The sequence below is a fragment of the Saccopteryx leptura genome, chromosome 6 (assembly GCF_036850995.1).
Source record: "Saccopteryx leptura isolate mSacLep1 chromosome 6, mSacLep1_pri_phased_curated, whole genome shotgun sequence".
NCBI classification, from domain to species: domain Eukaryota; kingdom Metazoa; phylum Chordata; class Mammalia; order Chiroptera; family Emballonuridae; genus Saccopteryx; species Saccopteryx leptura.
Genome location: NC_089508.1, coordinates 132946052 through 132971463, shown reverse-complemented (window position 1 = coordinate 132971463; position 25412 = coordinate 132946052). Strand labels below are relative to the sequence as shown.

The window sequence follows — 25412 nt, the reverse complement described above, 5'->3', positions numbered from 1 at the left end:
GTTCTAAAGAGATAGTCATGTGGTCCTTGCATAAGTTGCTCTGTGCTTTCAAGATATAGCACTTCCACAGGAGGCTTAGAATCTCAAAAGGTAACTCCTGGGCAGGTGGATGCCTGAGGCCTCACTAAGGAGGAACCTGGGAGGATGTGAATGACAGGGAGAAAAGTCTATCATGCCCCCCAAAAACGAGGTCTACAGTGATGCCTGGCTTGGCACTTCCCACACGCCCCAGGTCTCAGAGCTGCTGTGAGGGCATGTGCCATGTTCTGTGCTGTCTGTACCTCACAGGTTTGGCAGGAAGAGCATCCTCTTTGCAACCATGGCTGTGCAGACTGGCTTCAGCTTCCTGCAGATTTTCTCTGTCAACTGGGAGATGTTCACCGTGCTGTTTGTCATTGTAGGCATGGGCCAGATCTCCAACTATGTGGTGGCCTTCATACTAGGTAAGAATGGCTTCTGACCCTTGCGGCTTCTCCTTCCAGCCCTCTGAGAGGCCCAGGAAGAGGGGGCCACTGAAAAGGACACAGAATAAATCACCTCAAACCAGGAGCTGTGCTTCCAAACTGGGATCAGCGTTGGACATGCGTGGGGCGGAGGGGGCAGCAGCCATGGGGCAAGGCAGCACTTACAGCAAGTCAGCTCTGCTAGGAATGTGGTGGCTCAGCTCTGTGCTGGGAATGTGGTGGTGAATACAAGCTCAAACTCGTGAGAACCAGCCATCTAATAACTGAGACACGTTTCAGGAGTACAGGGCTTGACAAAGGCAAGAGTGGGAGTCTTGTGAAGGGGATGGCCTAGGGATGTCTGGTTACTGTGAAAGCTCGAGACTTCTGCCTGGGACAGGGCAAGAGAGTGTTCCCAGTAGCTGTGCATGGCCCTGGAAGGACTTAGGCTAGTTGGCGTGGCCAGTACACAGGTGGAAGAGGCATAGGTCAGACAGGAGTTCAGTGCCAGCCCACTGTTGTTGAGCATAACTGCTCTCTCCCTGAGTCGGAGCCCACCCCTAGAGCGTATCAGCTGCATGCAGAACCAGCCCCATCGCTGATAGCCCAGTCTCCTAGTAACAGCCTTGCTTGTGGAATATCAGGCTGCATGAAAGGGACTCACAAGCTAAAGGCCATGAGAAGGCTGCCAGGGCACTCACCGGCTTCTCCTGGGAGGAAGTAAAGTGAGCTCCAGGCAGGTTGGTCAGGGAGTCCACAGGAGTGAGAGTCCCCAACATGCTCTCTGAGCCTACCTGCTTTCTCGGAACAGGTGACAGAAGAGGAGATGAAGGGCACCTCTGGGACAATAGACACCATATCCCATACTATTTAGTGTGAGTGTGATAATTAGGGGATATTTCAAAATGAATATGAAGCAAAAAAAATATCCCCTAATTTTTGTAACTTGTAGGCTTGGTACTATCCCAAGCCTTGTAGGCTTGGTGCTGTTGTCACTGTGTAATTATTAGCAGTGCCTCTTTAATGAAAGTCTAATGATATTATTGTCTCAAAAGTCTGGATCTGGTAAGATGATTCTGATAACTTTTAAGTCTGGATCACTCATTGGATTTGGAGATACTGTGTTTTCTTAGTTGAGGATATATACACCTTTTGCAGGTTGCCAGAATCGAATTATTCAAATTCCACTCTTTTAATCATTTTTGAAGAGCCCTTACCATGGGCCAGCCTCCATGACTGAGGAGGGTGGAGGGAAGAATATGTTGAACCCACATGGGCCTGGCAGATAGCACCCTCTTCACAGGCTCCAGAAGGAGGGGCGTCTCTCCTTACTGTAGAGGGAAAGAGGGGAGCAAGCTTCTTTTTAAAGAAGGTCATTTGTCACAGAGAGCTTCAGGACAGTGGTGCTGGAAACTGAGGAGTAGAGGTATTTAAGGCAGAAATTTCAACCTCCTAATACCCGATGGCTCCAAGGACACAGGGTTTTAGGGCACAGCAAAGCCTATAGTTCTCATGGTCTAAATCCCCCAAAATCTGTCTCCCTTGTGGCAACCCTCCTGATACTCAAAAAGCCCAATGTATGGCTTGGCTTGGACCAGAGACAAACCAGAGACTAAACAGGCCTCCTCAAAACAGAGGGCTCTGCCAGAGGCCAGCACACCCTTTTAGGAGAGCATAAAGGGCTATCTAAAGTAGAAGGCAGAGAATCATGGGGAAGCCAGAGAAGCCTTATTACTGGAATTGGCTTATAATTGGAATCCAAGTACGGTTTGTGTCAGAGACAGTATTGCTCAGGTGCTGCTGAGTGACTGAATGACTGGCATTGAGACCTGCCTTTGTAGTGGCACAGGGTGCTCCTGGGACCATGGAGCCTTCCTGTGTGAGCGGATGAGGCTGAGATATCCCACCTGCAGGAGAGCCTCCTGCAGGAGAGTCCTGCCCAGCTGGCCCTGAACTACAGTCCACTCCCCTTCCTGCTGTCCATGCTGAGAAGAGGGAGAGGGGCAAATGGAAAATAAGATCACGGAAGGTCAGCCAGAGCCTAGATGTACAAACCAGGGTTACTGAGCAGATGCTGGGTGCAGCAGGCTCTTCATCAGCCTGAGCCGGGGCTGTCATAGGGTGCTCTGGGAGCCACCCTGACTGTGGTCTTACTCTACCATGCTCTGTGGGAAGCTGCTGTCCTGGTGTGGGACTCTCTGTGTTCAGTTCTCAGGTCTGAACCTTCTTAAGAGAGTCACTGAAAACCAACCCGCCCCCTGGAAGAGCCAGGCTCCCTTATTAGAACCTAGGGTGTGGTGAGGTGATGGACCCAACAAGGGCACTATGGGGCTGCTTCCTGCAGCACAGCAGCTCTCTCTGGTGTTTCAGGGCTAAAATAGTGAATTTCTGGTTTTGACTAAAATCAGCCACTGGGGTCTGGGCTGACAAGTTGTGTCCACGCCTTCACTTTTCCCTCTGGCTCTAGGGAAGAGTTAGCAAGACACCACATAATCTTCAGTTTTAAGAGTCTTCACCTTAATTCAAGAAGCAGAATTACTCCTATTCTTTAAGCAGTACAAAAATGGATCCTCTCCTTGCTCTGCTTTTTAAAAAGCCTTCCAGAATCATAGGAGACAAGAAAAGGACAGAGAAGCAGTGCTACCCAAAGGAACATAAAGTGGCTGCACCTGGAAGTGAGGGACCTGTTGAATGACACGGTTTTAGAAGGAAATGACCACTCAGGACCAAGGACACTGACCCTCCCCACACTCCAGCTGCCATCACAATCTCCTGTTTCCCAGAAATATTGCCTTCAACCTGTCCACAGCCTTTGGGGTAAAATGCCAGTGGCCTCCCTCATAACTAGCTGCTTAAATTTATTTTGCACACTTAACTGCCTTTTATCTTGACTGATCCACTCACTCAGTATTTTACCAATACTCATAGCATTGACATCCTATGCAGTATTTGTTCCTTAAAGTTCTATTCCTCTGATGTCTAGATGTGTTTTTCCTTTTGATAAGTATGCAACTGATTGCATCTTTCTATATTACTTTGGATGCCAGGAAGCTCAAGAAAAATTGAAATTTAACTCTATCAATTATGCAGCCTTTATATACATATAGATAGATAGATAGATATTTATTTATTTATTTTATTTTTTAAAATGAAGTTAGGGGAGATACAGAGACAGACTCCCACATGTGCCCCTACTGGAATCTACCTGGCAACTCCCATCTGGGGCCAATGGTCTATCCCTCTGGGCCCATGCTTGTGACCAAGCTATTGTTAGCATCTGAGGCGGAGGCTCCACAGAGCCATCTTCAGCAGCCAGGGCTGACATGCTTGAATCAATCAAACCATGACTGTGGGAGCAGAAAAGAGAGAGAGAGAAGGGGGAGAGGGAAGAAGCAGATGATTGCCTCTCCTATGTGCCCTGACCAGGAATCGAACTCAGGACTTCCACATGCCGGGTCAATGTTCTAATACTGAGCCAACTAGCCAGGGCTTTAGCCACATATTTTAAAAATGTTTTTAAACAGAGATATAATTTACATACCATTATACTCTTTTAAAGTTAATCACTCAGTGGTTATTGATATACTCACAAAGTGGTGCAATTATCAACTCTATTGAACTCCAGGATGTTTGTTTCATCACTTCCAAAAGATACCCTGTACCCATTAGCAGTCCTTCCCCATTCCCCTCTTTCCCTAGCCTCTGGCAACCAGTGATGTACTTTCTGTCTATATGGATTGGTCTATTCTGGACATTGTATTTCTGACAAATGGAATCATACAATATATGGCCTTTGTGATTCACTTCCTTCACTTAATGTTTTCAAGATTGGTCCATGTCAGAGCAAGAATCAATATTCCATTGTATGGTCACACCATATCTTGTTCATTCATTCATCAGTGGATGGACATCTGGGTTGTTTCCACTTTTTGGCTATTATGAATATGTGCTATGAACATTCAAGTACAAGATTTTTGTGTATATGTTTTCAGTACTCTTGGGTAAGCACCAAGGAGCAGAACTGCTGGGTCATTTGCTAATGTACGTTTAAGAAACTGCCAGACTGTTTTTCCAAAGTGATCAGTTACATATTTTTATTCTTTTCTCCAAGACATAACTTTTAACCTTTTTTTATATTTTATTTTAATGCTGCCATCATTTTATTATATTAAAACTATAAGCTATCTCAAAATCTTCAAGGGATAAAATAAGGTAGAAATACATTTTAAAAGATGCAGAAATTTGCGGACACCCCTTGTTTGCAGGCACTGTGTGAAGGAAGAAGCAAGGACTCACACCTGTGTGTTTTCAAGGAGCTCATATCTGGTTGGCAGAGGCAGCCAGTGCAGTTTTTACTATGGACAAGGGTCATCATGGGTGGGGCAGGAGTAGGGGGAGCACAGATCACTTTTCTGGGTATATGCAGAGATAGGAAAGGCTACTTTTAACTAGAATGATCTGTGAAGGTTCATGCAAGACCTAGAAGGCACTGAGCAGGGGAGCATCTGTTAAACTGAAGAGAATTCTGAGTATTTTCTAGGTAGCAAAGAGAGATTTTGCTGTCTCCCATTGGTGTTTTTTTGTGTTTGTTTGTTTATCAAAGGCATTATACTTTCCATCATTCCCCTCACATCAGTTTGACCAGAATAAAGGAATTATCTGTTCTTGAGCACCTACCATGTGCCAGACTCTCTCCAAGTCGTTTTGCATACATTATCTCAGTTCCCATAGTAATCACTTCATAAAATAAGACTATCAAAGTCTCTCCCGAAGTCCAGGCTATCTGCACATGCCTGATGGAGACCACTCCCAGCCCAGGGTTCTCTGGATCCTACACCATAACCTGGCAACTGAACCATGGTTTTGTTTCTTGCCTGGGGTCTGCTGCAGGACTCTGTTGGTCTTGCCTCCATGTTGAATGGACTCACTGGTTCCTGACCGAATCCATGGTTGGCTACCGCAGAAAGGGCCCGCTCAGTGTGGAAGTGAGCCTGGCTCTCTCTGAGTCACTCCCTTGAGGAGAGAAATGCTCAGATGCAGTCAGCAGTGACAGGCAGTGGGTGAACACTCTGGCTAGGACATGCCCCTTTGGCTTAGATGTCAGAGTGTGACTCCCAAAAGATACTCAGTTGCCCAAGCAGACTCAAAACCAACTGAGCTTTGCCCTGGGAGCAAACACCTAGGGAGTCAAAGAGACCAGGACAGGAATCCCCAGCTGGCAGGGTCCGAAGTTGCCTTGAGGTCTGAATCCTCTCTTAGTGTTCCTCAAAAGGGGCTGGTTGGTCCCCAGTTGGTTCAGAGACCAACCTAGGCAAAGAAAATGCAAATCCTCACTTCTGAAAGGGGGATATGGCCTCCTTCATCTCCCGTGCATGTCTCCATTAGAATCTCAGTTGAAGGACTGCTTGACAGGGCCAAGGCTTTGCCCCTAGTGGTTTTTCCTAGGCATTATCCATAGATCAAACAGATCAGACTTAAATCCTGGCTGCCCCATTTATTGCATAGATGTGAAATTTTTTTTAACTTTTCCATTGATAAGAGAGAGAGAGACAGAGAACAGAAGGGAAAGAAGGAGGGTAAGGGCAAGAAAGAGAAGGAGAGAAGCATCAACTCATTGTTCCACCCAGTTGTTCCACTTAGTTATGCTCTCATTGGTTGCTTCTCGTATGTGTCCTGACCAGGGATTGAACCATGACCTCAGTGTGCTGGGATGACACTTTATCCACTGAGCCACCTGACCAGGGCCTACACAGGTGTGAATTTAGGCAATTTATTCCAGTATTATAACTTTCAGCTGATTACATATAAAATAGAAGTAATATTTGTCTATAATTGTTGTGAAGATTCAAAGAGATAATACAGATAAACTCTTAGTCTGGAACCTGAAATAAAGTGCTCACTCAGCAAAATGCTAGCGATGATGATGATGATGATGATGATGATGATGAAGAAGAAGAAGAAGAAGAAGAAGGAGGAGGAGGAGGAGGAGAAGGAGAAGAAACCATCTAAAAGTCAGGGAATGAAAGTCATTCTAACAAGGAACTATTCAGGTTCATGCCATCCATGTTGCTCCACACACAGAAAGGTAGAGAGGTAGATTTATGAAGCTTCTGTCCTCCATGGTTGTTCCACAAAGTAAGAATAACTCTGCTCTGGCCTGGCTCCAGGAGCCCACTGGTACAACTTCTCTCTCTTATCACGGTCATGGAACTATGGAGTTGCTCCCTTGCTCACAATTCTACAAGATTCTCACATGGTCCTGTGCGCTTTCTGTTTCCCACAATCATTCTCTGCTGCTTCACTTCTGAGCCTCTGCTTAGGAATAAAGTGCCCCTATTCATCCCCATATCGTGATAATCACAGGCAAAGTGTTTAGAAACCATAGCATGGACAGCCTTCCTATGGAGTAGTAAGAAGGTCATTAATGAAATAAGAGAAAGTCTGGAAATAACATTCACAATCCTCAAAGAGGTCAGGCCCAATCCTTGAAAATGAAGTTAGAGGCTGAGAAATGCCGTGGGTGGTCCACAGTCGAGGATGGAAGAGGCACGCAGTACTAGCCATTTATGTCAGTCTGGTTTTAGAAATGGCTGTTCCAGAGGGAGCCACTGAGGCCCAGGGCTCATTGGTGCTGAGTGAGGAAGAAGTAGGGTGGGGATAGGAACAGGTCAGCAGGGAGCATGAGAAACCCAGCAAAAAAGGAATTTTATGCTTCTGTGGTATTAGCCCTTTATTCCTTAGCCTCTGCTTAGGACATGTAAACATGGTTGAGAAAATCTCTATTGAAAGCCAAGCCTGGATGGCATTTGAATGATTCATTTTGTGATTTCTGGGCTATTTTTCTGTAATGATGGAAAGACTTCAGCAAAAGGCGAAGCAGTTGCCATTGGCCAGCACTTTGCCCTTGGGGACCACGAGTGGACTCTGGAAAGGGCCTGGAGCTCTGTGACAACAGAAGAAGCTGTTCTTGGATTCTGAAGGGTAGGCAGCATCTCTAGAAGAACGGGTGCCCAGCCAGCCATGTGGCGCTGAGCAGAGCAGGACCCAACAGCCACCTGCATGTCCTTTCCCAAAACAGGGCCCAATACCAAGCAGTCCTGGGCCTTTGTGATGTTCTGGGAGAGCTCTGTGAACTTCCCTGGGTGTGTGGGCAATTCCAGGGCTGCTGCCTGCTGGGCCAGCAGAACAGCACCTTCTTTTCTCTCCTCGGTCTGAATGGACTGTGTCAGCCTGGAGCTGATCTCTGTGCACAGTGTGGCTGCAGGGAAATTCAGCCCCTGGCTCTGGGGACCTTCTCTGTTCACCTCAAGAGCCAGCTGGATTCCATTTACCACTTCTCAGTGCTCAAGGGTGGCGAAGAGTGGCCTAACACCACTCAGTAACTGGGAACTCTCCGCTGTTTCCCAAGAGGCTGGTGTCTGTGTATGTCCAGTGGAGAATTATGGGAAAGGCTAAATGCACTGTGATCCCACAGAGCCCCACAGAAGAGCCCCCACTGTCTCCCAGAACACCCTCTCTCTGATTTTGGAAATGTGGCATTCCCAGAAGAGATTACCTCTTGGGGCTGGACTTGTTATTTCTGTGACATGGCATGATCTTTAAGAAAAAAACAAAAACAAAAACTATGGCTCCTTTAAAATCTCATGAAAACTTACCTTCCATTAGGTGGTAAGTCTTGAGTCACTTCTTCCACCCTGACCACTCCTGCCCTGGGCCATGAGACAAATGCCTTTTCTCTTTTGTAAGTGACTGTAGTTTGAATTCTAACTGCCAGGTAATGATGTAAAAAGCAAATATTAAACTGAGTTAAAATGCTAATATTCCTCCCTTGTTTTGAACAGGAACAGAAATTCTTGGCAAGTCAGTGCGTATTATATTCTCTACGTTAGGAGTGTGCACATTTTTTGCAGTTGGCTACATGCTGCTGCCACTGTTTGCTTACTTCATCAGAGACTGGCGGATGCTGCTGCTGGCGCTGACGGTGCCGGGGCTGCTGTGCGTCCCGCTGTGGTGGTGAGTGTGGCTCAGCCCCAGGCCCCAGACAGCCCCCTGCTGCAGGCCAGCACAGCCTGGAGCCGAGAGCCTGCGCTGATGATCCTAGTGTGATCTCACCAGAGCTGGCTGATGCCGGCCTCAAAGCCCAGCGACTGTGCGCCTGGCTGAGTGGGCTTGTGTGCTGGGCTTTAATTCTCCACTGTCCCACAAATCACCCTTCTCCAGAAATCCAGACCCACGCACCCCCCAACCCAGTTCTCCCCATCTTGTCTGCTATTTATGGTTGCTTTTATTTATGGAGATGGTCCTTTTGGGTTTTGCTGTTTTCAAATCCACCCCCTGCTCTTTTGAAACGTTCCTCTCTCTAGGAAATCTCTTTCCTCTTACAGTCTCAACTAATGTAGTTTCTTCCCTTGAACATCTAATATGTTCCTATTTATCTGCTTTGTCCAGAAGGGGGAGAGGATTACTTTCGTTTAACGAGTTTTCAGAGAAGTGATTTCATATCTCCTCCCTCAACCCTCCAACCTCGTTTGGACATACCAGTATGGGAATCACAGGGACTGGAAATACAGGCCCCGGTTTTACTCGATATTGTTATATGGGAGATTTCAGGTGAGAGAACAGATTAAGAAAAAAGGAATAACTAAGGTTCTAGCCATACCCTCTTTTGGAGGATTTTCCATTTCTTTGGATTTTCATGTGTAAGACCCTCGCCGGGTCTGGCACATTCTCTCTCTCATTAACTTTTTGGTTTGGTTTCATGATATCAAAATCAAATCTTCCAGCAGTGACTGGTTTACTGAACTGTTTAATCTCTACCTGTTTACCCACAATAAATGTTTCTTCGATCATTTTTTTGAAGGCACAGTTTAGACTAGCTCATGGTTGCCCTGTCCTATGGACATGCTGCCTGGGAAGTTGACTAAAAGGTACTTCATCTTGTTGCAATTGTTTGGCAGCCGGAGAGGCTGACAGGTAGCACATCTTGGCCTTGCTGGACCAGATGGCTTAGGTTGGACCCACTGCAAGCTGCTACTATCTTTTTATGGTTTACCAGTGTAAATTTCTGGCATTGGTGTGTGGTGGGGGGGGGGGGGGACGGGGGGAGAGCACTTTTATTTTTTCTTACTTTCCTAGAATTTTAAAGACAGTGTATTAAAAGTTAGCTAGTACTCTGATTTGGAAGATTCCTCTGGAACCCAACCTGGAGTTCAGGAAAGCTTTTAGTGAACAAGGGCAGGCCATTATCTATACAGCTCTGCCTCCAAGGAAAGCAAGCACTCCAGATTTACAAAAGCAGGGCAGTTTTCTGGAATAGCAGTTATCATCATCATCATCATCATCATCATCAACACCATCATCACACCCACTGTTCCTGTCTCCACAACCTCCTTGCTAACTGAATCTAGTGTAAATAACGGTGACCCAAGGTTCTCTAAGACACAATACAAGATTACTACTCATCAGTTATTTTCTGCCTCTTCAGATGATGGTTTTATGTTTTTAAATTTTTTATTTATTGATTTCAGTGAGAGAGGAAGGGGGAGAGAGAGAGACGGGAACATCTATCTGTTCCTGGATGTGCCCTGACCGGGGATCGAATCGGCAACTTCTGCACTTCAGGATGAAGCTCTAACCAAATGAGCTATTGGACAGGACCAGATGATGATTTTAATTATTAATGTTCCCTGCCTCTAGTTGTCTTTTTGCATAAGAGACCAGTACTTTTAAAATATGTTCTAGTCAAACTTATAACTGTATAATTCTATCAGAGAGAGAGAAAGAGAATAAAATTAGGAGGTTCTGATTGACCGACTCTAAGAAATTAGTAGGGATTTTAATTTGTGGGGCTTGGATCTTTGCCTCAGGACAAATAACACAGTGAGGAATAACTCTGATAGGTCAGCCCCTTGAGTTTCCAGCTGAGAAGACCCATCCTATAGGAAGTGGCCTCACTCTTGCCCTAAGGAGAGTTCTTTCTTGTGCTGCACACACTGGTCTGAGAGTGCCCCTGGCCATGGGCATAGTGTTCCAGGGGCAGCACCACCCCAGATAGAGGCAGCTTGAGGCCAGCACTAACAAGCATGCTTGTTCTGAAAGGTCAAAACAACAGTCTTATCATTTTCCTATAAAAACACAATAGTTTTATTCTGAACATCTCGTCCTTGTGGGTGGGCCTTCCTGAAGTGAGGCTGATCCATCCAGTGGACTGAGGTGACATAGGGGCTGCTTTGGGCCACTGGGCTCCCTGATGCCTGCTCAGTGTGTTACATAGACTCTCCCGTAACATCCCTCTCCTGTTCAGTCTGAATTAAAAGCTGCAGAGAGGCTATCGTGTACAACTCGTTTGGCACTCCACTACCTTTTGAAATGATCAGGTAGACTTGATTCTTCGTGCACAAAAAAGCCATGGCAGTTCACTAGCAGAGATTGCAGCCAGCCTCAGTATGTGGGCTAGAAATGGGAGGGGAGCCTACCAGCGTCACTGCAGGTAGGCTGGGGATTTTTACCACCCAAGTTCCCTTTAAAAGTCTTGGCAGTGAGTGACCACAAGTATAAATGGAATGTGTTAGGGGTGGGGAAGGAGCCCATAGGTGCAACATGGGGAAAGCTTTCCAGTATCTAGCTGCCTGGCCATCAGGAACCTGAGGCAATCATGTACCACAGGGCTTGCAGTAAGAAAAATAGAATATTTTTAAGAACAACTTGGTTAGGCAAAGATACTGCTCAGAGGTGGACGTGCCCATGACATACACAGTGGCTGTGTAGTAAGACCTCTAATTCTGCACTCTGATCATAGTATCTAGACACATGCTGCTTTTTATATTAAAATTAATTAAAAGTAAATAACATTAAAAATTCATTTCTTCAGTCACACTAGTTGTACTAGCTCAATAGCCATGTGTGGTTAGTGGCTACTGTATTGGACAGCCCAGCTCTAGTTACTGCAGGTCAGTGACCTAGCATCATCACAGTTGCTACAGGAACCAAGTAAGGGCATTTCTGAAAAGTACTACTGTGCTAGTAGGCTGGGGCAGGGAGTGGGGGGTGGCCATTTGATAAATTGTGTTTTGCTCTGAAATCATTCCTACTAAATGAAGCTTTGGAGGGGCCCATTTAATTATAGGAGGCCTCTGTGTCTGCTACATGTACCATATTTCCCCATGTATAAGATGCACCCTTTTCCAAAAAATTTGGGGTCTAAAACCTGGGTGCATTTTATACAGTGGTTGTGACATTTCAAATGCCATAGAACTGAGGATGAGGCAGTATATGAAGACAGTCATTCGTCATCAGACACAGATGAGGACAAGCTAATGGATGGGAGTTTTGACAGTGATGAGGAGTTGTATGAATTTTATGATGAATAAAACTTAAGTTCAATAACTTTATGTAATACTTTTTTTTTTTCAAATTGCGGGCCCCAAAATTAAGGAGCATCTTATACATGGGGAAATACAGTACTGTACTTCTAAGATAACCAAGTACTGACGAATAAGTAAGAAATAAACACTGGCAGAAGAATGACTAAAAGACTCTAAGAAATAAAAATTAGGAAAGACTTTAAAGATGTAAATAAATGTATACATGATAAAAATAAATAAAAAAAGTAATAGAAAAATGAGGAAAGAAGTCAATTGTGTTTGACTATCAGTTAACATGTTGAAAGATTGTGTAATTTAAGCCCTGGCCGGTTGGCTCAGTGGTAGAGCGTCGGCCTGGCGTGCAGGGGACCCGGGTTTGATTCCCGGCCAGGGCACATAGGAGAAGCGCCCATTTGCTTCTCCACCCCCCCTCCTTCCTCTCTGTCTCTCTCTTCCCTCAGCCAAGGCTCCATTGGAGCAAAGATGGCCCAGGCGCTGGGGATGGCTCCTTGGCCTCTGCCCCAGGTGCTAGAGTGGCTCTGGTCTCGGCAGAGCGACCCCCCCCCCCCCGGAGGGGCAGAGCATCGCCCCCTGGTGGGCAGAGCGTCGCCCCTGGTGGGCGTGCTGGGTGGATCCCGGTCGGGCGCATGCGGGAGTCTGTCTGACTGTCTCTCCCCGTTTCCAGCTTCAGAAAAATACAAAAAAAAAAAGAAAGATTGTGTAATTTAAAAATTAACTTTTTAGACATTAAAAAAAAAAGACAACTTTGGCTGTGTCCCAAAAACTGGTTTGGGAACTCACTAACCTGGGAACCTGCTGACGTTCAGGAGGACAGCCCACAGGAGGTGTCAGTGCACTCTCCTTCTCCTCGGACCACAAGGAGCCGAAGTACAGAGGCCCTGGCTGTCCTTGACAGAGTAAACCTGCAAGCCCCTGCAGCTGGGGTGCCAGGAAGTCTCCTAGGGATAGACACACTGAAAGACACCAGGCTGTTTCCTTCATGAGCCACCCGCTCCGGAATCCTGGACGGGCTGTCCAGCTGCCCTGGCTTAAACACGCAGTTTGCATTCCCCTTATGATCTGCTCCTGGTTTCAGCTGCAACTGATGATCAGTCTTATGATTTAATCAGAACTTTGAAACTTGAAGGTGCTTTTATTTACTCCTATAATCAATAGAAATCTTATGAGGCCTCCACCCCCTGATTTTCTTTAAAAAAAAAAACACTAGAATTTTACAAAATAAAAGCTCTTTAGGGGGAAACTTATGGTTAACTGTATCAAACCCTGCCATTGTGAAAAATTATAAACCATTAAAAATGAATTCTAGGTTTATTCCTGAATCTCCCCGATGGCTGATATCCCAGAAAAGATTTAGAGAGGCTGAAGATATCATCCAAAAAGCTGCAAAAATGAACAACGTAGCTGTCCCAGGGGCGATTTTTGACTCCGTGGAGGTAAGCATATGATGTTTCTTCTTGAAGTCAGCCATGCATTCTTGGTTTTATGAAATTTAATTTTTAAAAATATTTTATTTATGGATTTTACAGAGAGAGGAGAAGGGGTGGGGAGCAAGAAGTATCAACTCATAGTTGCTTCACTTTAGTAGTTCATTGCGTGCTTGTCAGATGTGCCTTGACCAAGCAAGCCCAGGGCTTTGAACCAGGGACCTTAGCACTCCAGGTCAACATTCTATCCACTGCACAACCACAGGCCATGCTGGAATTTAACTTAATTCAGTATGTTTTGCATGCCCACCATGTACCAGACTCTGTCTGAGGCCTTAGAGACACAGTGAGGATTAAATTCTGAGATAAAACCCACCTCAAAAAGCTGTGTGTGAATTAAGTGCAGTAATATATATAAACTGCTTAGCATGGAGCAAATGTTATATAAATATCCATTCCCTTCCCTTTTGCAAGTGCATCTCCAACTCTATTGGTATTGCTCCATCCCACTGATGCAGCTACTTACTGATGTTTGAATGTCCAGGTTTAATGGAAACAGTATGTTGGAGGGATATTCCATGACGGGCTCCCCCTTAAACCCTGAGTCTTTCCAAAGCTGCTGAGCAAGCTGCACATGTCTCTTGTCTTGCTGTGCTGTGTCGAGAACCTTCAAGCCTGAGAGCGCAGGCTGAGGACTCCTCCCGCAGGGGGAGTCCACACCATGAGGAAAAGTGGATCCCTGCAGAGGCGCCACCCTTCCTAACAGTCAGTGAGGACTCGCAACATTCTCTGCTGTGTCCTGTGCTGGTCCTAAATAAAACCAGAGAAACCGGACACAGTCCCTACATCTAGGGAGCGCGGAATGTAACTAAGACTGTCAAGATTATTAGCTGAAAGACACATGATGACATGAGGGAGAAAATGTTAAGTACCCAAGGAGTGACACAGTGTGCCAGGAGAGGGTGCAAAAGCCAAGTGACTCAGGGCTGAGGAGTCAGGTCCAAGCCAAGGCGAGGATGGGGCAGGGTGTTCCAGGCTAGGAGAAGGGTCAGGGGCTGCTCAGAACATCATGAGAATCTAAGGTGGCTACAGTGACAGTATGCAAGTCTGCAGGGCTCCGTGGAAGGTGGCAGGCATGCTAGTGCTCCACTCTGAGGCTTCCTCCACCCCTGGCCTCCAGGACCTTTGGCAGAATCAGCTACTGTGGTGAAGGCTGGAGGATTAGTTACAGTGACCATGAACCCAAGCTCTCAGAGGGTTGCCAGGACAAACATCTCTTAATCCTTCCCTCTTCGACCAAAAATTCCATTCTCAGCTTTAGTCAGTTTAACTGGATGCGAAAACAACACTGGGAGTGTCTAGCACCCTGCCCCCAGGGCTGCAGGGTATTTACTGGTGTTTATTGGCTATGCAGTCTGATTCCTATCCTGTGGAATTTACAGTCTAGTAGTAGCGATCAGAACTCCACGGATAAAAGCAATCATGAGACATATAAGGGACACAGAGTTACAGAAAAAGAAGAATCAAGTCTGACAGTACCTTTTCTCATCTGTGAGGCACACTGAACCTGAACTGAACAAGTGCACGGAGAGAGAGGGAGCTCTGCTTTCCTGAGGGCCAGCCCTCTGCCCCACTCACCTCCCTTGCAGGCTTCTCTTTAGGAAGCTCTGCAGAGCCCTGTGCCAGCAAATGGAGGACCTGCCAGATGCCAGGCACTGTGTTCAGCTCGTCTGATGCTTATGCTAGCCATAGGCCCCCTTCTCCGGAGAGGAAACTGAGGTTCTGAAAAGTTAGGTAATTTGCCTAGGATCACACAGCTAGAAGTATCACTTAAGTGGGTTTTCTTACCTGACGTGAGGGGCAGTGCATTGACTTGGCCAGGAAAGGCTATCAAGAAGTGTCCTCTTGGAAAGTCTCAAGCTTTGCTGACGTCCTTTCGGAAGCACCTTTAGCCTGCTTGTGGCACCTAGTCCAGAGGCATTGTGGTGGCTCCTCACAGGCCAAGCACGAGCATGGACTACAAAAATGTTATTGTCCCGAGATTTCCAAAAATGACTGCTTATCACAGTCACCTAAGGGGGCTTTAAAAATATAGATTCCCAGGCCCCAGGTTCAGGGTGGGACCTGGCAACCTGCGTTTTCACAGGGGCTCTGTGGAAGCACCAAGTGTTAGCATAGGCCTGACCTATGTGTCCCATCTGTGCATGGCACCACTCCTAGAGCGCCCCCACCCCCGCCATGTTCCCTCCAGCTATGCAGGCGCTTTGCTTTTTTGTCATAACAGAGAGCAGCATGCTCCAAATAGTGTATAAATGAGATACTGTGCATCTGAGCTGCATGAGGAGGTGTCTGGTTATTTCTGAAAGAAGGGTGCCAATATCTACATAACATGGTGGTCCCCTCACTTCTTTCCTCATAGCATCTCCTTCCTCAGCCTCACTGCACACATACCATAAGGCCACAAAGACCTTGCACTTGATTATAAAGAGATTCCCCACCTCAGAGCCTTATAACTTTTTAGTTTCAATGTTAATAAGCTTGGTTATCTAGATAACTAACACATGGCAAATTAACATCTGTAAATTAAGAGTAAAGGCACCCTGGCCAGTTGGCTCAGTGGTAGAGCGTCAGCCCAGTGTATGTAAGTCCCAGGTTTGATTCCCGGCCAGGGCACCAGGAGAAGTGCCCATCTGCTTCTCCACTCTTCCCCCTCTCCTTTCTCTCTGTCTCTCTCTTCCCCTCCTGCAGGCAAGGCTCCATTGGAGCAAAGTTGGCCCGGGCACTGAGGATGGCTCCATGGCCTCCACCTTAGGCGCTAGAATAGCTCCTGTTGCAACAGAACAACACCCCAGATGGGCAGAGCATCGCCCCCTGGTGGGCATGCCGGGTGAATCCCGGTCGGGCGCATGCAAAAGTCTGTCTATCTGCCTCCCTGCTTCTCACTTCAGAAAAAAAAAAAAGAGTAAAGGCAGGAGCCCACTGACCCACGGACAGCAGGAAGGTATTGCCACTCACCACTGACAGCCAGCGTTTTCTCAGTGGTACGGTCATACTGTTAACAGTTAAAATGTGTTGGGCATTTATGTAGTTCAAGTACTTGCTAAGCTTTATATATATATATATATATATATATATATATATATATATATATATATATATATGATCTCATTAATGTTCTTAACTCCTAATTATTATACCCATTTTACAGAGAAGTAAATGGGGTTCAGGGAGGATAAATAGTAACTTTCCCAAGGTCTCACAGTTTACCCAAGTCATTCCTGATATGCAGTCATCACCAAGAAGAGCATAAAAAGACAGGGACCTAAGGGCAGTTTGGGTCCATGTGGCTCTACCCACACAACAGGCCCTTAAGGTCATAGCTCAGTGTGATTCAGATGCCCATAGTGATGAGCATGAGCCAAGGAAAGGCTCTGTAGCAGCTAGGCTTTCTATAGAGACAGTGGAACCAATGTTATATATTTAAAAGGCTTCCATCAAAGACTGGGCTACATTCTTTGTTAGAATAAAGCTTCACATATGTAGATGCCCTTATTCCTCTCTAATTCCAGACTTCTAAACATATTCAATGTAAAGTAAGAGTTACATGCATAAGTCTTTCCCACGCTGTCATGGTCAAAGATACTTCCTCACTACCTCTTAATCTCATGATTTTTGTATTATTTTAGCTACAGGAACTAAAACCCCTGAAGCAGCAGAAAGTTTTCATTCTGGACCTGTTCAGGACTAGGAATATTGCCACAATAACCATTATGTTTTTGCTGCTATGGTAAGTAGGAAGTCATCCAGAAGTGAAGTATACAGCACCTTAAGTATACGACTAATATTGTTTAATTCAAGGGAACAACAGGACAAGGCCCGGTCCTTTCTGAGACAAAATAAAATGATAAACTCATAAGTTATTTGGAGATGCCTCAATTGAATTCATGGAACTAGGTACCGAGAAAAAAAAAGCCACAGGGAACAATATTTAAGTCTTGCAGCACTGTGGCCCATGGGGAAAGAGACCCTACCCTCCTAAAGTTACTGGGATGGAGGCTAATGATGTCCTGGTGCCTGAAGCTAAGATGCTAATTTAGCTCCTGCTCCCTGAAGCTGAACTGGCATTGGAACAGTGACATCAGAATAACCTGAACCCTGATGGCCTGGATCGGAATTTTGACAAGCTTATCATACTTGCCAATTGCAAACTGATTTTAAGGCATCGGAATGATGAATTGACTTTGTGGACCAAATTGAATAATGAATCTGTCAAGAAACAAGGAAGGAGAAAAAAAAGAACCTGCCTATTCCATGATGGCAACAGAAAAAAAGATGATCATTAGAACTAGTGGGTTCAGACTGCCGCTAGTCTACTTTTAGTGCCATCCTGCTTTGCAGTTGGAGAAAATCAACGACAGTGCTTATGATTGAATTAAGCAAATATGTCCAGGAACCTGGCTTTCTTCCCTCACTGCAGCCCCCTCAGCTCTCACCTGTCAGCAAGGCACTGGGGTTTTTTTTGTTGTTGTTGTTTTTTTACAGAGACAAAGAGTCAGAGAGAGGGATAGATAGGGACAGACAGGAACAGAGAGAGATGAGAAGCATCAATCATCAGTTTTTCGTTGTGGCACCTTAGTTGTTCATCAATTGCTTTCTCATATGTGCCTTGACCGTGGGGCTACGGTCAAGTAACAGACCAAGTAACAGACCAAGTAACCCCTTGCTCAAGCCAGCGACCTTGGGTCCAAGCTGGTGAGCTTTGCTCAAACCAGATGAGCCTATGCTCAAGCTGGCGACCTCGGGGTCTCGAGCCTGGGTCCTTCCGTATCCCAGTCCGACGCTCTATCCACTGCGCCATTGCCTGGTCAGGCAAGGCACTGGTTTTTTATCTAAGCCGCTCTTATTACCAAATGTGAAAATCACTGAGATTCCTAAAGCAATGAAGTTAACATTTTTGCTGTGTTTTGAATTGGCCCTTATGCTACCCTACCTCGTAAATTATGTATAAAAATATCCAAATGTCCTGAAAAGATTTTTCGGATAACCTCTGCTTTTCAGTCATGTTAATAATAAGCATAGGGCAGTAATCTTTCCACAGAGAAACTTTTACGTGATAATTAACTATAATGACAGGATATGTGGTATGCACTTTGTGGTATTTTCATTCTTTTCCCAGAAGAGGGTTGTAAGTGGATCCCACAGTATTACCTATACTTCTCCTTCTCCTTCTCCTTCTCCTTCTTCTCCCTCTCCTCTCCCACCTCCTCCCCCTCTTTTTTTCTCCTCCTTCTTCTTGTTTTTTTTTTTTGTGAGAATGAAGTCTGGATTTTATGTTCACTGACGTGACTGACACACCTTTTTTCAAATAATAGCTCTAAGGGAATAAGGATGTACAAACTGTTCAGAAAATATTGAAATGTAAAATTAACTAGACCAGATAGGTATGGTATATATAGATTCGTGCTGCCCAATAGAAGTTTCTGCAATAATGAAAATGTTTTAATCTGTTGTCCATTATAGTAGCCACTAGCCACCATGTGGCTATTAAGCAATTGAAGTGTGGCTAGTGCAATCGAGAAACTGATTCTTTGATTTTATTTACTTTTAATATATTTACTTTTAAATAGCCATGTGTCGTTAGTGGCTACTTATAGAAAAACAGAATCTAGACAACTTCTTGACCACTATGAAAGTTTAAAGTGATTCATGCCATCCTTTTGTCATTTTTGTTTTTTGTTTTGTCTTTCAGGATGCTAACCTCAGTGGGTTACTTTGCTCTGTCTCTCAACTCTCCTAATTTACATGGAGATGCCTACCTGAACTGTTTCCTCTCTGCCTTGATTGAAGTTCCAGCTTACATTACAGCATGGCTGCTCCTGCGAACCCTGCCCAGGCGTTATATCATAGCTGGAGTGCTGTTTTTGGGAGGAGGTGTGCTTCTCTTAATTCAATTGGTACCTGCAGGTAAGAAGTTAACCAATATTAAGAACTTAACGGAAAAGATCTTCACCTGACTTAGGCTAATTATTAGTCACTGCTCCTTGTTTATGTAGCCTTATACATCACATACCACTCATAAGTCAGTTAGACAAATGATAGCTAGCTATGTGACGTTCTATGTTCGAAACAGCAGACCTCACACAGATGAGTCAGTCTGGAGAACTGGAAATCACTGCCTAAAGAGGAAGAATAATGCTCCCTGTTACCCCTTCACAGAAACACTGACCTAAACCCTCAAAGCTCTTTCTTGAAGTCACATTTTCTTGAGGCATATACTCAAATGTTAGAGTTGGTAGTACATGCCAGTTCCAGTATAAATTCAGTGACTTTTAGGGTCTGTAATGTTTCGGTTAAAGGGTACACAAAAGGACACAGGTTTCCCTCTTCCCCTTCTCATATTATTAAAATGTTAAGGCGATAGATTATTGATGCATAGTATTATACATAGAAACATGTATTTCTTAATAAGAATAAACAGAATAGAACGGATTGGTTCTTCTCTTTGAAGGTGAAACTTAACTATATTAACATGCTAACAATTTACCATGAAAGTGTTGTAACAAATAAAAGTGGACAAAGGTCACTGAATGCATAAATTTTAGAATAACAGCAGAGGGAATCATAAAGCAACCCCTCACTCTCCGTCTTTGTCCATGTCGATTATTAAGACATTTGAAGAGAAAGTGTTATTTGGAGAATACCTTTACATTGTAAAAAAACAAAAAACAAAAACATGCTCATTCGAGCAAACAGAACAATAAAAGCAACTGAGTTGAGACGTATCACTTCTGAAAGCACCTCTGTTTACATTGCGTCTCTTTTCCAGACTACAGCTTCTTGTCCATTGGTCTGGTGATGCTAGGAAAATTTGGGATCACCTCCGCTTTCTCCATGCTGTATGTCTTCACTGCAGAGCTCTACCCAACGCTGGTCAGAAACATGGCCGTGGGGCTCACGTCCATGGCCTCCAGAGTGGGCAGCATCATCGCACCCTACTTTGTGTACCTTGGTGAGATACAACTTATTGGTTTGCTCTTTGTGTGTGCGTGTGTGTGTGTGTGATGGGGCGGGAGGAGGGACAGCAGGATCAGACAGACAAGAAGGGAGAGAGATGAGAAGCGTCAATTCTTTTTGTTCATTGATTGCTTTCTCATATGTGCCTTGACCGGGGGGGCTACAGCAGACCAAGTGACCCCTTGCTTGAGCCAGCGACCTTGGGCTTCAAGCCAGCAGTCTTTGAGCTCAAGCCAGTGACCATGGGGTCATTTCTACGATCTCACGCTCAAGCCAGCGACCCTATGCTCAAGCAGCAACCTCGGGGTTTCCAACCTCGGTCCTCTGTGGCCAAGGCCCATGCTCCATCCACTGCTTCACCACCTACCTGGTCAGGCCATTTGCTCTTTTTTAAATATAAAAGTAATATATTCCCATTGTGAAAAATTCAAACAGCATAGAAAATACTGGAAAAAGTTTATCTTTCTCAGCTTCCTAAATTGCAGCCCTAAAAGTAATTAATATTAACAGTTTGGTGAGTAGTCCTTCAGACATTTTGTTTTAATAAATATATATATTAAAACACACAATTATATATATTGTTTCACTTTTTTAACTTAACATTGTATCAGACTATGTATATTGTTATATATAGTCGTTTACCTTCTTTTTAGTTAGTACTTACTCTTCCAATGTATGTATAAACACAATTTATTTAACTAGGTTCAGTGGATGGACATTTTAGGCCATGTTCAGGTTTGTGTTATTATAAAGTAGGGATCAGGAACCGATGGCTCGCAAGCCAGACATGGCTCTTCTGATAGCTGCATCTGGCTCGCAGACAAATCTTTAATTAAAAAAAATAATAACGTTAAAAATATAAAACATTCTCACGTGTTACAATCCATTCATTTCCTACCACTCATGTTCATGGTTGCGGGTGGCTGGAGCCAATCACAGCTGTCCTCCGAGACAACACCAATTTTTATTGGATAATGCATAATGTACACGGGTTGTTGTATGGCTCTCACGGGATTACATTTTAAAATATGTACCGTTCATGGCTCTCTCAGCCAAAAAAGTTCCTGACCCCTGTTATAAATGATACTACAAGGAACATTTCCCTATGCCCCTATACCTTTTGTTTGTTTTTTGTGTATATTTGAATTCATGGATTACTGGAGCAATTTAAAATTTTCTTAGATATTGCCTAATTGATCTCTAAATATTGTTCCAATTCACAATTCAGCTCTCAGTACATGAGCATGCCTATTTCTCTGTATCCTCATCAACAATGGGGATTATCCCAATTTTTTAATCATCAATAATTTATTATGTGAAAAATGGATATTATTAGGCTTTCATTTGCATTTCTTTAATTATAGTGAGGTTGAGCATTTTAAAAATATATTTATTGGCATTCTATTTATTTTTCAGTGATCTGACTGTCCATTTCTTTTGCCTTTGTTTTTTTATTTTGTTTTGTTTTGTTTTTAAGTGAGAGGAGGGGAGGTAGAGAGACAGACTCCCACATGCACCACAACCTGGATCCACCCAGCAAGCCCTGGCTGGGGATGAAGCTTGAATCAACCGAGCTATCTTCAATGCCTGGGGCTGATTCTTGAACCAATCTAACCACTGGCCGCAAGATGGGAAAAGAGGGAGAAGGGGGAGAGGGTGGGAAAGAGAAGCAGATGGTTGCTTCTCACGTGTGCCCTGACCGGGAATTGAACCCAGGATGTCCCCACACTGGACAAATGCTGTATACACGGAGCAAACCAGCTAGGGTCTTGCCTATCTTTCTAATAGGTCTTTTTTTCAACTTTTTATCTTTGATTTGTGAGAGGTCTTTGTAATTGAAAAAATAATTAGCTCTTTATATATATATGTTGTAAATATTTTTTCTAGTTTATCATTTACATTTTGACTTTATATTTTTTGCAAAGTAGGAAAGTTTAGCTTTTATATAATCAAATTTATCAAGCTAAAATAACACCCCAGAGGGGCTTTTGTGGGATGGATGCTCAATAGATGCAAGATCTGGCATGCTGAGCCTAGTCCTCATTAAGGACCCCACTGATGAGAGTAGTAGACCCTCCTCCTTATTCTTCCTGGTCATCCACTGGTTACCTACTACAGTGTGTCCGTAAAGTCATGGTGCACTTTTGACCAGTCACAGGAAAGCAACAAAAGATGATAGAAATGTGAAATCTGCACCAAATAAAAGGAAAACCCTCCCAGTTTCATACCTATTCAGTGCAGTTCGATGTGGACTCACGCACAGATTTCTTAGGGCTCCTTAGGTAGCTATCCCGTATACCCTCTACAGACTCGTCACTGACTGATGGCCTACCAGAACGGAGTTTCTCCACCAAACTGCCGGTTTCCTTCAACTGCTTATCCCACCGAGTAATGTTATTCCTATGTGGTGGCGCTTCCTTATAAACGTGCCAATATTCATGTTACACTTTGGTCACAGATTTGAATTTAGCGAGCCACAGAACACACTGAACTTTCCTCTGTACCGTCCACATCTCAACTGGCATGGCCGTGGGCTACTCCGCTGTATACACGGTGTTACATCATCATCTGCGCATGTGCACATGCTGCCACATCATCCTACGGAAACTGGGAGGGTTTTCTTTTTATTTCACATTTCTATTGTCTTTTGTTGCTTTCCTGTGACCTGTCAAAAGTGCACCATGACTTTACGGACACACTGTAGTTCGAACACACACAAATATACATCCCCAAAGAATATATGAATTCTCAGAAAAGGTACACTCACTCCTTCAGAGAAACATTTTCCTGTCTTAAACATCCTCTGCACAGCCGCCCCCACAGTTGCTACTCCTGTTTGTGACACATAGGCCTCAGAAAAGTTTCAAGATTAATGTTCTTTTTTGTCAAATACAATTCTTGAGTGTTTTGTTCCTCTGTATCTCTGTATAGGGGTAGGAAACAAAATGAGGATTTATTATTCTCCTGAGTGACTCCATATAAAGGAGACGTGGAATGGTTCTTCTAGTTATGTACGAAACCAAGACTTAAAAATGCTGCAGAAAGAAACCAAGGCACGGCTTTCACAGTGCCTGGCATTTGTTGACTTATATCAGGTTGAACATATTACTTAGACTTATTTATTTTTAATAGTCTCATGACTCTGTGGACCTAGCTTTCCACTGCAACCTACTGGTTTGAGCCAAAGCAGAGGTCATAGTACCTCTCCCTGCAATATCCTAGTCAATATCTTTCCCCTTGATGTCCTCCCATGCCCCCCATCTCCAATGACCTCCACCTTGAGAGGAGATCTTCGCTAGACAAAGATTTCTATCAAAGGAACATCTGTCACACATGATTAAATAGCAGCTTAGAGAATACCAGCTGACATGGAAGACCTTCTGATAATGCCAAACTGAGTAGGTAAATTATTATGGAAATGCAGAGGCAATGACATCTGCCAAAAACAAATGGTGTATTTTGCATACTTTTTAACTTCTGAAAATGTTCTAATTCAAAACTGCTGTCAAATACTGTGTGCCACCTTTACAAAGTGCTTCTCATGAGCACCTGGAGAACCCCTGTAACACTGTGTCCTGTGCCTCACAGGCGCTTACAACAGAGTCCTGCCCTACATCCTCATGGGCAGCCTGACTGTCCTGATCGGAATCATCACCCTGTTTTTCCCAGAAAGTTTTGGAATGACTCTTCCAGAGACCTTGGAGGAGATGCAGAAAGTGAAATGGTAAGTAAAATAAAAAAAAAAATGATATCAGAATTTTTCAGAAAGAATAAACATTCAAGAATGGCTCGGAAGTTTCTCAAAAAGAAGAGTAATCAGTGGAGAGTAGCTCTATCATATAATAAAGCATATTATTAAGCAATAGTAGTGACAACGATGTGCTAATGCTATAGGAATAGAAATCACTGGAGTAAAATTCAGAATTAAACCCAAGAAAATATGAGATATCAGTATATGATAAAAAGTAGCAATTCAAAATCGGTGGGGGAAGAGTTAGATTATTTAGTATAAGGTGTTAGAATCTTTAGCCAGCCATTTTGGATAAATAAAAACTCAAATCCTACTTTAAATGCAACCATATAAATTCCAGAAAAGTTAAAAATGTAAAATCCTAAATATACCAGAAGAGAACATAAATATTTTTAGAACTTTTGAGAAGACCTTTCTGAACATGATATGAAAAGCCAAGAGCCATAAAGGAAAAGATTGATATATCTGATTATGTAATTTTAGAAATTGTTGGCACAGCAAAATAGAAACCATAAATAAAGACAAAGGTCAACAAGCCAGGAGGAAAACATTTGCGACACACAACATAAACCCAGGGCTGGTGCACCTAGTGAACAAGGGGCTTAGTGATTAGTGGGGAAAAGACAGCTCAGTAGGAAAACTAGCAAAGGTCATTAACAAGCAGTTTACAGAAAAAGACATTTCAGTGACATATATATAGATATATCTACTGTATATATATCTGAAAAAAACAATCGGCCACATTAATAAAAATGCATAAAACAATTCAGTGTCATTTTTTTGGCCCATGAGATTGTGAGGGTTTTTCCTCTTGATGCCAACTAATTCTGACACCAACTGAATATCATTTAATTCAAGTCTAACACTAACTGCCTGGAGTCTGCATCAGACTCCACAGGTTTAAAGGTTCAGGCCCCCAAGACTGTCCTTGTGTCAGATGCCAGTCACAAGTGTCAGCTCTTCCGTCCATCTTGGCTACAAAGTCAGGTGTATCCACAACCCTCCTCCTGAGCCAAGCTTGGTCATTTGCTAGAACAACTCACAGAATTCCAGAAAACACTTTCCTTACTATTCCTGGTTTATTGCCAAGGACACAAATGAACAGCCAGATGAAGGGGTACACGGGTGAGGTCCAGAGGGTCCAGAGGGCAGGAGCCTCTGTCCCTGTGGAGTTGGAGAGTGCCACCAGCCCAGCACATGGATGTGTCGCCAATGCAGAAGCTCTCCAAACCCAGTGTTTAGGGGGTTTTATGGAGGTTTCATCAATCTCCAGCCCCTCTTCTCTCCGTGGAGGTTGGGGAATGGGGTGAAAGTTCCAGGCTCCTAATCAAGGCTTCCTTTTGCTGGTGACCAGCTCCTCCAGAAAAGTTATTTCAGGGGGCCCAGCCAAAAGTCG

At 44.2% G+C, this 25412-nt stretch overlaps 1 protein-coding gene across 2 annotated transcripts in view; it reads left to right on the top strand.

Moving 5' to 3' along the window:
* SLC22A4 (solute carrier family 22 member 4) overlaps positions 1 to 25412 on the top strand; it is a 50975-nt gene that overhangs the window by 18685 nt on the left and 6878 nt on the right. For both annotated transcript variants that reach the window (XM_066388232.1, XM_066388233.1), the window contains exons 3-9: positions 289 to 443; positions 8285 to 8456; positions 13134 to 13260; positions 16938 to 17038; positions 19001 to 19215; positions 20078 to 20260; positions 23854 to 23989. In XM_066388232.1, the coding sequence (XP_066244329.1) occupies positions 289 to 443; positions 8285 to 8456; positions 13134 to 13260; positions 16938 to 17038; positions 19001 to 19215; positions 20078 to 20260; positions 23854 to 23989 (1089 nt within the window). The remainder of the gene's footprint in view (positions 1 to 288; positions 444 to 8284; positions 8457 to 13133; positions 13261 to 16937; positions 17039 to 19000; positions 19216 to 20077; positions 20261 to 23853; positions 23990 to 25412) is intronic.